This window comes from Hyperoodon ampullatus (genome assembly GCF_949752795.1).
Source record: "Hyperoodon ampullatus genome assembly, chromosome: 4".
In the NCBI taxonomy this organism is placed as follows: domain Eukaryota; kingdom Metazoa; phylum Chordata; class Mammalia; order Artiodactyla; family Ziphiidae; genus Hyperoodon; species Hyperoodon ampullatus.
Window position 1 is genome coordinate 57937674 of NC_136917.1, and position 15029 is coordinate 57952702.

The 15029-nt window shown below is 40.8% G+C and overlaps 1 protein-coding gene across 5 annotated transcripts in view; it reads right to left on the bottom strand.

Annotated features, from left to right (window-relative positions):
• Positions 1 to 3870, bottom strand: part of LOC307051501 (ankyrin repeat and KH domain-containing protein 1) — a gene marked incomplete at its 5' end in the record, with an annotated part of 116432 nt that extends 112562 nt beyond the window's left edge. For all 5 annotated transcript variants that reach the window (XM_079701874.1, XM_079701873.1, XM_079701876.1 and 2 more), the window contains one exon: positions 3580 to 3870. In XM_079701874.1, the coding sequence (XP_079558000.1) occupies positions 3580 to 3870 (291 nt within the window). The remainder of the gene's footprint in view (positions 1 to 3579) is intronic.
• Between the last annotated feature and the right edge of the window lie 11159 nt (positions 3871 to 15029).

A 15029-nucleotide genomic window follows, 5' to 3' on the forward strand; every position in this document is an offset into this window, starting at 1 on the left:
GAAGACCCAACGCAGCCAAAAATAAATAAATAAAATAAAATAAAATAAATTTTTTAAAAAACCAGAACACCTGTCCGTACCCTCTTTCAATTTCTCTCTTGTTCAGGTTATGAGCATAAGCCCTGAGATGCTATTAAAAGCAGTGACTCACCTTGTTTACCTGAACTTTGAATACAAAGTATTCATGACAAAATTGCCATCCCAGATAAGAGTGGGCCTCTAGACCAGTGATTCTCAACAAGGGGTGATTTTGCCCCACAAGACATTTGGCTTTGTCTAAGGACATTTTTAGCTGTCACAACTGGGTGGGTTTTACTGGCATCTAGTGAGTAAACGCCAGGGATGCTGCTAAAGCACAGGAGAGCCCCTCACAACAAAGTATTATCTGGCCCCAAATGTCGATATGTTGCTGTTGAGAAACTTCGCTCTATCTAGATAGTAGGTCATAAGTAACCCTAAAGGAAATGATCCATCTCATATTAGAGAAAATCAGAATGGACCCTCTGTATGGCCTGTGCTTTTGACTCTTTAACATAATCTTCAGGAAAAAAAAAAATCCCTACAAAGCTTTTGCTATAATTTGCTATAAAATGTTGTACACAATTTCCATGTGCTTTTAACTAATTGTAAATATAGCACCTGTCTCAAGATAGGATATCTATCTTTTAAGTGTGTATATGAACATGTATACATATACATATAAGCCTATATAGGCCTGGAAATTTTTCTAAAAGAAAAATTTCAATACTGGTATCTCTGAAGAGTGGGATTTGAAGGGTCAGTAGGGGTGAGAAGAACTTTTACTTTTCATCTTATATCTACTATCTACACCGTTGGACTTTTTTACCATAGGACCATATTACTTTTATAATTTTAAAAGGAAGATGTCACACACATATACATACAGTATATGCATACATTCTTAAGACAAAAGATTAAAGATCATAAACCTCACCAAAATCCTTTCTTTAGGAATTTTTTTTACCTTACTTAAAAAAAAAAGACTACAAATCTAAAGTTAACATTTAAAAATAGATTTTTAAAGAATTTTCAACCTGACTTCTATTCTGAAAAATGGGTACATATCAAAAGAATCCAATGCAAGTTCTGACTCTTCTATTCAAGGCCTTGGACAGCTAAGGAACATGCTCAGCATGCCTGAAGAAATACAAAACAGGTATTCACCCCAATGTTTAAAACAACAAGAACCAAAGATCCCAAAGGGTGACATTCCCTAAGCTAGCACAATTCTAATATAAAAAATTTACAAAAAGATCCAAGCCCCTTCTTCAAACTAAAAGGTGTTTTGACTTAGCCAGTGAGGGAAAGTACCTTGTTTTTTCTCAGCTGTAGGCTCTGATAATGAATAGAAAAGAGGTCCTTAAAGTATCTACATTTCTGTATACCAAATGTATAGAATTTCAACTAACTCTAGAGCAAATGCACTAGGCCTCCACATTTCTTACTCATTTCTCACCTAGTCCTGCCCCATTCGGGGAACAAGACAAACTTCACTCTCAAACTACAAACCAACCCATCTCTCTGAATGTCTACATTCTAAATATTTGGTTCTAAAACACCTAGGTATGATGAAAATAAAGATTCTATTATTATTTATCAAATGCCAGCTGGGTGAGTGTTTTTTGAAGAATATTATTTATGGTCTTTTCACACTGGAAATTCAAAGTTAATAATATGGGAGAAGACACTCATCTTGTCAGAGAGAAAAGAAAATCCAAGAAACATACTTGGGAAAAAAAGGTCATTTCACTCACAAAGGTATAGACTATATCCTACCACACATACTATACAACAGACACTAGATATTCCAGGAATTTCTTCTCCATGTCATATGGATGCGCGAACAAGCCTCACATAAATGGTTATTTCAAAAGCTCATTTACCCAGATATAACACATGAGCCCATAGAGTTAGAGATTCATAACTTCGGAAGCTCACTAGCACTCTACCTCTGAAGAAATTTAAGAATACTACTGAAGTAAAAACAAATGTGTGATGTTTCAACTCATCAATGACAATTATGCAAAAATGGTCCAGAAATCAAGGACATCATCCTTCTATCACATTCAGACCAAAGCAAACCTTTTCAGTCTCTCTTAGAAGTTTCAAAGAAAAATACTCTAATCTTTAGAGTCTAAAGATATTCCCACTTTATTTCCTAGGTAAAAGGTAAATGTGTTCTAGGTTCATCTCTCATCAATTTTCATTCAAAGTCTAAATGAAAGCCTTCCACAAGCCCAGGAGCGGAAGTGCTCCAGGGTCTCTCCGTAACTGCCTACTCAAATAAAATTCTGTCCCACCTTGACTTAGAAGTTATTTCTCTTATAATGAAATTCAAAGATACAGATATTCAAGGAACTATCTCCTTTACAACCCACAGTTTTTTCCAAAGCAAAATATTGGGGTTAGAATACACTAAGGTTTTAAATCTAAAGGAATTCCTGTTCAGACCAAGAATGGTAAGACTGTGCACTAAATGTATTCTACAACCCACAAATGCAGTGTCTCCTTATTCCTCTCAAACACAAAAGCCAGGATAGTTGTACATATATAGAAATCCCTGTACTTTAAGACCAACACTGAGGTTAAAATGTCATAGGGGATGAACCAGGCACCTTAGAACCAAAATAGAATACTCTGAGCACTTAGAACAATAGTCATCACAAGACAGTACTATAACCAAGCCAAAGTCAAGGGGAAAAAGTGCAGATATAAAATATCTCCTTTTGCCCTAGAGCCCAAAAGTTGATGCCTACCATTCTAGGTTGCCTAGACCTAAAAAGGCCCAGTATAAGAGCTAAAAGAAACTAAGGACCTGATAACAAATTTCCCTCACTGCAAAAGGTGTCCATACAGGGCCTCATCTTCTCCAAGCCTAAAAATCTCCAGAGTTCAGCTATCCAGCTGTTGCGAAGCTCAAAGATGCACTGGAACTTTCTTTTCCTGTCTAACTTCACACAAAGTTCCAGGCGCAAGACCCACGTGATTTTTCAGCGCAGAAGCAGAGAGCTCCTTAGTACTCACCTGTCTCAAACTACAGAGGAGAATTAAGACCCCTCCTTGAACACACAAGGCATAAGGCAAATAATGTCCAACCCTGCAACTCTGACGAGAGACACAGTACAGTGGCAATGCTCTTTAGGCAAGCCAGCTCTGTCTCTCTGTCTCTGTCTCACTCTCCCTCTCTCACCCTGACCCTCTGTCTCGCTCTCTCAGTACCAAGGGCAGGGACTCTGGCAAGACCCCGCCCCCCCATCTCCAAAGCGGGGTGGGCGGGAGGTGCCCGAGGAGTCCCGGTTCCCGCGCGAAGCTCAGAGACCAAAGGATTCCCTATTGTGGGTCTATGGATGGTGACGGGAAGCGGTCCGGCTCGATCCGCGGGCTGAAGAGTAAGCCGAGGGCGCACTAGGCCCGCACCGCTGCCACTGCCGCCATGGAGCCGATCGCTGTCAGAGAACGACTCCGCCTGAGCAGCGAGAGGGTGGCCCCGGCCCTGCGCCGGCCCAGAGAGAATTCGTGCCTCAGGCTGTGTGGGAGGCGGGGGTCCCCGAGCCGTACCTCGGACACCTCGTCCTCGTCGCTACCAGAGGCACCACCTCCACCCCCGGTCCTCAGGACGGCAGCCGCCAACTTGAAATCCAGCGCCGCGTCCCCTCCGCCCGCACCGCTGCCGCCGCCACCGACTCCCGGAGCTGGCCCGGCCTCCCCAAAGAGTCTCACGGTGCGGATTCCCAGTCCGACCCCTCCCGGCGGAGGCGGCTCCGAGGCCCCGGCTGGGGCGGATCGCGGAGCCACTGAGTCCAGGTCCTCCTCAAAGGAGGTGCCGCCGCCTCCGCCGTCGGTCAGCATGGTTCTCACGCGGAGCAGGAGACGCTGCCGAGTCACTCGCGGCCGCGGCCACCGCCGCCGCCAATCCCGGGAAACGAGAGGACCAGCAGGAGGAAGAAGCGTCTCCTTCCCCCCCGTCCCAGCAGCGCCACTAACTTCTCACTACCTAACCTGCTGCCTCCCGCCCCCACACTCGCCACTGGCTGCAGCTCCCCAGCGGCTACAGATCATTGGCCAAGGCGAGCCGTCGCTCAGACTCTTCGTCACGCGCCGCTCCCTGGCTCGCGGCCCCCAAGCTGCGTTGACCCGCGCAGGCCTAGGCGGTTGCGAACACCCGCCTACTATTCCCCATGTGCCGACTTCCGGTCTTTTTCTATGTCTATTGGCCAGTCTCTCTGACTATCGCGTCACGACCTTAAAGTGGATTAGTTGGCCTTGTGGTCAGTCATAGTGACCCCTGACAATGGAAAGCTTCATTGGCGACAGAAAGTGTCGGTCACTTTGTCACAGGACGTCGCGTGGTACAATTGGCCGGTAAGTGTACCATTCATCCCGCCCCCATCTGAGGTGACGGGAAAGGGTTGGGGAATTTCCACTCTTGATTAAAATGACGGCTGAGGTGACGACCTGCAAGAATTGGTGAGATTTTGAGTGAATTAACCCAGCGCTTAGTGAGGCTCTTACGTCAGTGGTGCAAGAGGCGCGGAGGTAACGCAGTCCCCACCTGTCGCTCTCTGCCAGGCGCGGAGAGTTGCTGCACGCGGATTGGAGGGAAGAAGCTGTCAGTCTCAGCTAGGCTCCACCTTCCTGCCCGTCCCTGGTTGGAGGAGCGGCGCGTCAGTCATTAGAGAGGTCACTGCCTCTGGGACAGGGGAGGCTGTGTAAACTCTGCTTCTGGCTCTTTGGGCGGGAGTAGGGGTCTGGAAGAGACGTTCGAGCGGGGCTGTTCCGGCTGAGTGCCTCCTGCCTTTCCGAGAGGAGCCTAGCCCCCCGAGCTGAGGGAACCAGAGAGCTGCTGAGGATGACCGCCCGGAGGCGATTCGGCCAGCCCGCGTGCCAGGACGTGGCTGGGCGCGGCAGTTCTACAACCTGCGGGCGGGGTCGCCCCTCGGGGCCGCGTTCTCTTGCCTGTGGAAGGCGGCGGGCCTGAGGGCTGGACAGCGCCATGCCTCAGTACCGGGAACTGTCCCACGAAAGAGGGTGGGAAGGCCGTGGACAGGGCGCGGAATCACACCTCGGGGCTGAATGCAGTGGTTAAGAGTGCGTGCTCTGGAGCAATTTCGAGTTCTGATGCCGCCACTTATTTACGGTGTGACCTCCGGGCGTTAGTTGTTTAGTCTCTGTGACTTTCAGTTCTCCCGTCTGTAAAATGGGGGTAATATTAATACCTCCCTCATTGAGTTGTTGTTATGAATAAATTGGTAATAACGTCGGGCGCTTAGCAAAGTGCCAAACTTAAAGCAAAGACTAACTTTTTTTAGTTACTCTTCCTTCAAAAGTCCTCCACCTGCCCCTGGCTCCTGCCAGCCACACTAATTGTCTCTGTGATGCAAACCAAGGCTAGCTAAGGGGGTCTTCCCCCCTCAGAGGAGCTCTCTGTACCTCTGTTAGCTCTATCTCTCTATCGCCTTTGTCAATAAAGAGGGCTTTAAAAGAACTAATGCTCTAACTAATCCTGTGATCAAAGATCGCAAGAAAGGCATTTGGGGAAGTTTGTATGGCAAATGTTCTTTGACCCTGAGAATGTCCGTACGAGTTTAGCCAAGAGAGATTGGCTAAAAGCAAAAGCTTTGGCATTGTCTACTCTCTTGCATCTTTAACAAAGGGCCTTGTATATCTTGATTGTGTAATTTTTAATATTTTACCTCCCTTGAACTGGAATCTGAAAATTCTACAAAAAATGATTTTTAAAATGACTTTAAAAATCGATTCTGCCAAACATTTATTTAAAGAGCAATTCGAAGATTGTGAACATTTCTTTGGCTTGGTAAATGCTCATTTTGGCATTTCGCATGTCAAAAAGAGACAGTTTTCTATGAACAGAACATTTTAGGTAAATGTTCTTTCTAGATAATACATTGTAGAAAATGTGGGGAAAGTACCTTTTCTACAAAGCTATTTTGATGTAAATACCATGTACACTGGCTTTAGTTAGAATTTGTGCAACTTAATTAGCTCATATCTTCAGTAGGCATGTGTGACTAGGTCACAACTCAAACTAATAGCGCCAACAAAAGAAACCCAGCACTGCCCAACCCACTTCAGAGCTGGATTATCCAGAATTGGTATGGCTACATCCTTAGGCAAAAACAGGTATTGACTGGTGCAACATTACAAAGGAACTGCTTGTCATTTCTACCACTATCACAAAAATAATTTCTGATGTAGCTACGTGAACAAATTCTTTAAATTCATTACGTGAATCTCAAGGACAGAGAAAGGAAATCTGGATATATACATTTCCCCCAGTATATTTGAGAGAGAAAAATACACTCTCTACTCAGTCCCTAGCAACCAACCCTGAGTATAACTGGGAGTATAATGATCAAGCAGTGATCTTTGTTTCACCAGGACCTTTACCTAAGACACTTGTTTTCAGTAGTTTGACAGTCAGTGTTGGAGTTAGGAACTCTCTATCTCCTAGATTTTGGTGACTGCTATATAGTTTGTATATTAAATATAATTTAATATTTCCATATATGCCACATTCATGTGGTTTTACAAATGTGAAAACTAATTGAGAAATCATCATATCAAGTAATACATTTGATGAATATAAAGTCATACTCAATGTATTCAGTGTAAAATATCAATAAGTACTAATGTGATTTAGTGGGTAACCTTGGTTTTGATATATATTAAGATGATATTTACTACTGAAAGAAAAGTAATACACTGATTTTTCAAAGACTGAATAAGTAGTGGAGCACAAAATCCCTCTTAAAAGTATATTGTTGGAAATTAACATTAGAATAAAATGTTTTCCCACAGAAAACCAGTGGGAATATTTATTAGGGTCTAATTTAACATCTTTCAAAGCACTCTCTTCCTTTTGATCATCTTTCAGACAGGGAAGGAAAAAGGGAAACTGTACAGTCCAAGGATTTTTTAAACTTTGAGGTAAAAAAGGCTTTATTCCTCATAAGAAATATGAGATTGACAACTAAATTGTAGATACAGGGACTTTAGCTACATGTAGTTCTTTTACATGCAACCTGCATTTTCTCAAGACATTTAATTTCTGCATGTCAGTCCATCTCAGTTCAGCCCATGTATATAAGGAAAGAAGGATAAGTAAACCAACAAATTTGTTGCACTTGGATGTTATGTCATTCAACCTTTATAATAACCCTATCAAGATTTTCACCCAGGGCTTCCCTGGTGGCGCAGTGGTTGAGAGTCCGCCTGCCGATGCAGGGGACACGGATTCGTGCCCCGGTCCGGGAAGATCCCACGTGCCGCGGAGCAGCTAGGCCCATGAGCCATGGCCACTGAGCCTGCGCGTCCGGAGCCTGTGCTCCGCAACGGGAGAGGCCACAACAGTGAGAGGCCCGCGTAACAAAAAAAAAAAAAAAAAAAGATTTCACCCATTTTACAGATAAGGAAATTGAAACTCCAAAAAGGTTATATAACTTGCCCAAACATATAAGGCCAGTATATTAAAAGGCTAGGATTTGAATTTATTTCTGCCTGATCCCAAAACCCATGCTCTTCCCACTGTATCACGTTGATTCCATGGTACCCTCAAAGGTAGAGGAATTTCATCAATCAGGTAAACTGATATAATACTTCATCCATTATATCTTTATAAACCTGCTAATTAGGACTCTAGGTAAGTTATCCCTGACTGCCACCAAATTTGATCGCTCTTTTGTAACAGTTGGAAACATTTAATTTAAAACTTATCTCCTGGTTTCTCCAACTATATTGTTAGTTTCTTAGACCATGTAATTTCACATTAAAAAATCTGAATAGTTAATATATTCACATGGTTCACATTTCAAAAAGAATTTTAAAAATACCATGAAAGTAGTCCTTTTACTTTGTCCACTAAACACGCAGATCCCCTCTTATAAGCAAACCATGTTATCAGGTTTCTAATCTCCTTCTAGGAATGTTTATACATAAATAAGCAATTTCGTACCTGTCTACTTTTTCCCTTTTTAACACAAATGGCAGCATACTATACACACTTCTGTATCTTGCTTTTTTCACCTAATATATTCTAGAGATATTCCATGTCAGTATATAGAGAGCTCTGTAATTCTTGTTTACTGCTTCATAGTATTCTGTTAACCAGGCATACTATAATTTATTTATCCAGTACTATAAACTGGATAGGAAACTATTGTTTCCTACAATAAACCTACTCTCTATCCTCCAGGAAGTTCTGGGCACAACTTAGTTCAATTGAAAAACCATAAAATTGCAACCAGGCTGAAGGCTACCACTTATTTGAGCTATACTTGAATATACGTGCAAGATGCAGGAAGTGGGCATGTTTTAAAAAACAAGGAGATACGCCTGCAGCTGGACTACCCCGCCACATAGCCTAAGAAAATTATACCAAATTATTCAGAAAATTTACTGAGCCTACCTGAAAATGGGAGAAGTGTATATATATATATATATATATATATATATATATATATATATATATATAAAACTTCTAAAACTAACAAGTATATAAATATCTCTTGTAGTAGAATCACTCAGGTTCTCAACAGTGGAGAGAGGAGAGAACAATTAATACCCATATTCATTTTCTTCCTTGGGGTTCTGTCAGGATTCCTTAATCCTTGAATTGTTTAACAGAGGACAGCATGTCAAGGAGAATATGCAGTAGGGTTGAGAGGAAGTAGGATTTGGTGGGAGGGTCTCTGAGTTGAGAATCAGAAATACCAAATCTACTTCAAGTGACTAGTATACTTCTGTGCGTGATGCTGTGCTCCTTGACCAATAAAGTTTGTGTGTCCAGTTGACCTTTTGAGGTACACTTTAAAGGTACATAACTTAAGAGACACTCCATACCACAAAACATAGTCATCACTTTAAATCAAATATCATACATGTATGGAAAAAGTACGGCAGGTTACATGTAAAACCAAGATGTTAATAGTAATTATCTTTGGGGTAATAGATTCGTACGGAGATTTATAAAATTCTTTTTTTCTTTTTTGAATATTTATATTTTCTAGGCTTTTCTTTTTTACTTTTCCACAGTGAACATATACTTTTTGTGTAATAAAATTTTTTTCAAATATTTCAAATTAGTTTTGCAATTTTTTCACATGCACATTCAACCAACATTTATTTAATTCCTGTTGTGTGCATGGCACTTTGCCAAGTCTTTAGAGAAAACATAAAAGAAGCAGAAGATAATGTACTTCTTTTCAGTTACACTGATGCATATACTTATTGACTGATGATTAGGTAGATAAAATGCACGTGGGGATAATAGAGAACAGTCTTAAACAACAGAAAGACATTCAAGACAGTATAATAAACTATTTTGCAGTATTGAGTAGGTAGAAAGTAAAAGAGAAATCAAAATAGAGTAAGTTTATTTAGGAAAAAGCTTTGATTATTATCATTTTGAACTAGGAACTAACTGAGGGAAATAGAAGAGGTAAAGCCTTCCAAATGGAAGGGAATGGTTAAAAGAATAACTTGGTCAGTGCAGAGAAATCAGAAAGAGGATTAAAGAGAAATTTGGTTAAAGAAATGTTGAATACTGGACTGAGGGCTTTAAATTTCAGTTCATAGTTTTTGAAAAGCAAAGTTACCAAGATAAAACTTGTCAAAGGGAGATTACAACTTTTTGTTTTGTTTTGTTTGGGCTGCATTGTATGAGTTGGGATATGGAACAAGGAGGTACTGGAGTCTAGGAAACAAGCAGTCTTGCTGTTGTGCTTAGGCCAGGTGTGAGGTAATGAAAGCCTGAGTCAGGGGAGTGGCTATCAAAATGAGAGAATGGAACTGTCAGCAAGCATAAGAATCAGCATGACTTGATGCCTGATGAAATGTGGGGAACAGTAGAGTTAGGAACAAAAGTTACTCTAGAGAAATCAATACAAACTTTCTGAAGGGAAATGTGGTATTATGTATCAAGATCCTTTCTTTAAATTTTTATTTCCTCCTATTAGAATGGCTAAAATCCAATGAACTGACAGTACCAATTGCTGGTGAGGATGCAAAACAACAGCAGCTCTCATTCATTGCTGATGAGAATGCAAAATGGTACAGCCATTCTAAAAAGAGTTTGGAAGGTTCTTACAATGCTAAAGATGGTCTTACCATACAATGCACAATTGCACTTCTAAGTATTTACCCATTGATTTGAAAACTTATATCCACATAAAATTCTGCATGGGGATGTTTATAGCAGCTTTCTTCATAATCATTGCTTCTGGAAGCAACCATGGTGTCCTTCAATAAATGAATGGGTAAACAAAGTGTGGTACAGCCATACAATGGAATACTATAAAAAGGAATGAGCTGTCAAACCATGCAAAGACAAAGATGAATTTTAAATGCATATTGTGAAGTGAAAGAAGCCAGTTTGAAAAGGCCACGTATTGTATGATTCTATTTATATGACATTCTGGAAAAGGCAAAACTATGGAGATAGTAAACAGATCAATGTGCCAGGGGTTGTAGTGGGGGAAGAGTTGAATAGGTGAAGCACAGAGGATTTTTTAGGGTGGTAAAGTTCTGTATGATATTGTATTCTGTATGATACTGTAATAGTAGATATATGACACTATTCATTCGTCAAACCTATAGAACTTTACAGTACAAAGAGTGAAATTTAATGTATGAAAAAATATTTTTTTAATCATTTAGTAGTCCAGAGGATCCCAGAATAGAATGCATACTATGGCAAAAGAATCTAATTGTATCACAAATGTGCAAAACAGGACTTCCCTGGTGGCGCATTGGTTAAGAATCTGCCTGCCAATGCAGGGGACACAGGTTCAAGCCCTGGTCCGAGAAGATCCCACATGCCGTGGAGCAACTAAGCCCATGCACCACAACTACTGAGCCTGAGCTCTAGAGCCTGCATGCCACAACTACTGAGCCCAAGTGCCACAACTACTGAAGCCTGCGTGCCTAGAGCCCATGCTCCACAACGAGAGAAGCCACCACAATGAGAAGCCCACACACCACAACGAAGAGTAGCCCCCACTTGCCGCAACTAGAGAAAGCCCGTGCGCAGCAATGAAGACCCAATGCAGCCAAAAATAAATAAATAAATAAGTTTTTTTTTTTTTAAATGTGTGAAACAACCTCACTGAAGGGAGTGAAGGAAAAATATACTGACCTACGTAACTTTGGAAATGAGTGGTGGCTCTAAGACTAAAGACAAAAGGAACAGCACATAAGCGCTGTACTATGCTTGATCAAGTTGTTTCCCATGGAGATATGCATTAACAGTTCTGAAACCACTATGTATGTGTACTGGAACTGAACAATTATGTAAATGGATGACATTGTGGGAGCCTACTTTCTCACTGTTAGAGTGGGAGACTACAGATAAGCAAGGGGAATAGGCTAGAATGATCTGTGTGGTGATGGGTTAGAGCTGGAAACATGAGTATGAACTCATATTTAGTTTACTATAGTTACAAGTGGATATTTGTAGAAATATGTATAGGTATGTATATATACACAAGTTAGTATACACATATTTTTTTTTTGCTCTGTCAGCTAGAAATGACACTCCAGTAGCAACATGCACACCTTATACTCCTGGTTTTTAATATCATTCTTCAATAAAAGGAACCATGACTGCTTAGAGAAATCACTGATTCTAGGACTGAAGCAGTAAATATATTGTACAAGATGAGCCTGGATCATCTTATAGTGCCAGAAAGTAAGAAAGTACTAAACATACACACATACACAAAATAATGAGGGTATCTCAGAGAGATACAGGAGCTAACTGAAAGAGCTCCCAATGGCCAAAGCTGGGACAATTTGAGCAAATCATTAGTATTGGATTATAACCCAAAGTATAAAATAAATATCCATGAGTTCATATGTATATAAGTAAATGATTGAATAAATAAATGAATGGAGAGAATAGATAAGTCCTCCATGCACAAGAATTCCAAATTTATGTAGATACTTTGCTCTCAAGCAGGTGAAGCATAACTCCCTTTTCCTTAAGTGTAGGTTGTGCTTAGTGACATCCTTCCAAAGAGTACAGTATGGAAAAGGCAGGGGGAAGGGTAACTTTATAGTGGAGAAACCTGACAAACACTACCTCAGACAGGTGTCAAGATTAACATCAACAGTGATAAATCATGTTAATAGTATGTATCCTTGATATGTGCAAGCAGTCTGAGAACTCTCATAGTCAAGAGGAGCCTAAGGAGACATGATGACTAAATGTAATATGATATCCTGAATGGGATTCTGGAACAGGAAAAGGACATGAGGCAAACATGAAGGAAATCTGAATAAAGTATGGACCTTAGTTAATAATAATGTATCAATTAGCTAATAATAATGTATCAGTGTTGGCTCATTAATTGTGACAAATGTACCATACTAATGTTAAGATGTTAGTTACAGAGGAAACTGGGGATGGGCTATTTAGGAACTCTGTACTATCTTTGCAACTTTCCTTTAAATCTAAAACTATTCCAAAATTTAAAGTTTTTATTTTAATTAAGTTATTTTATTTTTATTCTTACATTTATTTATTTTATTTTTATTTTTCCAGTTTTATTGAGATATAATTGACATATAATTATTGACACTAATTGTATTAGTTTAAGGTATACAACATAATGATTTGATACATGTATATATTGCAAAATGATTAACCACAGTAAATTTAGTTAACATATGTCACCTCAGTTAGTTTTTTTTCTTGTGATGAGAACTTTTAAGATCTACTCTTATAAAAGTTCATTTTAAAAAATGTTTATTTCTTGGACTTCTAAGAATTTATCTCTAAGAGTTAATTAGACATGGCACAAAATATCATATAGTAAAAAAAAAAATCAATACAACCTAAATATCTAACAGGAATTAATTGATGTTAACTCGAGTTTGGTATACAATTTGATTCTATAGTCATTAAAAATGAATTTCACATTATATTAAATAAAAGATAAAATTATAAAACAAAGGGTATATAGTATTCCCAATACACTAGAATGGATAGAATATTCCCATACGTCAAAATGACATACACCAGACAGAGAGATTATCTGTGGATGGTGGGATAATGGGTGTTTTTATTTATTTTATTTATTTATGTTTTCAATTTTTCTATATATAATATAGTACTCTGGTGATCAGGAAAATAAATTTAATATAGTTTGTAAGAAAAAAATCACTTTATGTATAAAATCAGGGAACTGATCAAATGGGATATTTATTGGCAGTGTTAGAAAAATTAAGCAGGAACAATTCTTTTTCAGATAAAGAAGATGATGATGAGTTCACCCTATGTGTTTGGTTTCAGACAGCAATGGAGGGAACTTAGCTAATATAGAACATTACATGGTAAGTCCACAAGAAACCCTCAAGAGAAACATACTGAACAGAAACAGATAAAGGGGGACTTCCCCAGTGGTCCAGTGGTTGGGACTCCATGCTCCCAGTGCAGGGGGCCTGAGTTCAATCCCTGGTCGCGGAACTTAGATCCCACATACTGCAACTACGCCTGCATGCCCCAACTGCTGAGCCCGCATGCTCTAGAGCCCACACGCTGCAAGGAAGAGCCAGCACAGCCAAAAATAAATACATAAATAAATAAATTTTTTAAAAAGAAACAAATGTTTTTACTGTAACTGGAAACAAATTTTTAAAAGATGTCAAGTTGTAGCTTTGCTTTCCACAAAAAGAAACATCTCTATGCATGTGGTTAGCAATGAAGGTGAAGTCACTTTCCCCCCAGGTGAGTCCTTGGTGAATATATTTTGGGTATTGCCTCCAATGAAAGATGCATACTGAAAATATGAGTACTAGCAGCAATTCTATGAGCTTCCCGCCATCCCTCAGTACTAATTAAAAGGGAAGGTCAAGAATCACACTGAGGAATAAGTACCAGCAAGTATATAAGGGTTCAGCCCAAATGCACTGGTCACAGTTGTACGAGCACTTTGACAAGAAGAGGGTTCGAAGAGCCTGCAATCAGTAGATCCCTTGGAGAAACACAGAACCCTACCATGTGCATCACAATCAAGCCCCCACCTATCCTATTCCACACTTGGGAAACCTGAGGCTAACCACTCCAAACATCCTCTTGTACCCTACGACTTGGGCAGCCATACCCATCTTCTGTAGAAGCTCTTCTTGACTGGTACCACGGCATTCTGCCATAGACTTTAGAAGGTCCCACGGCTGGAATGGAATCTCATGGTTTGGAAACTGATGGGAGAACAGTTAAATAGTAAACCCCACAGCAAGAATCAGCTTATCTTTCAGGTCATGGTGGTCTGGCACGTAGTAAATCACTATTGAATCAGAAGGGCTCTTAAGGAGTCCCTTTAGTCTTTTTAATAAACACTTCTGGGGCTTCCCTGGTGGCGCAGTGGTTGAGAGTCCGCCTGCCGATGCAGGGGACACGGGTTCGTGCCCCAGTCCGGGAGGATCCCACATGCCGCGGAGCGGCTGGGCCTGTGGGCCATGGCCGCTGAGCCTGCACGTCTGGAGCCTGTGCTCCACACCGGGAGAGGCCACAGCAGTGAGAGGGCTGCGTGCCACAAAAAAAAAAAAAAAAAAAAGAATCTGCCTGCCAATGCAGCGAACACAGGTTCAAGCCCCGGTCTGGGAAGATCCCACATGCTGCGGAGCAACTAAGCCTGTGCATCACAGCTACTGAGCCTGCACTCTAGAGCCCGTGAGCAACAACTACTGAGCCTGCGTGCTGCAACTACTGAAGCCCACGTGCCTAGAGCCTGTGCTCCACAACAAGAGAAGACACCGCAATGAGAAGCCCGCACACCACAACGAAGAGTAGCCCCTGCTCGCCGCAACTAGAGAACGCCCGCGCGCAGCAACAAAGACCCAGTGCAGCCAAAACTAAATATAAATAAATAAATAAATAAATTTATAAAAAAATAAACACTCCCTCCTTTTAATAAGGGAGGAACTGGAGGAATGGGCATTAGGGTCAATACTTTGCTGGAAAATCTCTGAGGTTCCTATATGACCCTGTC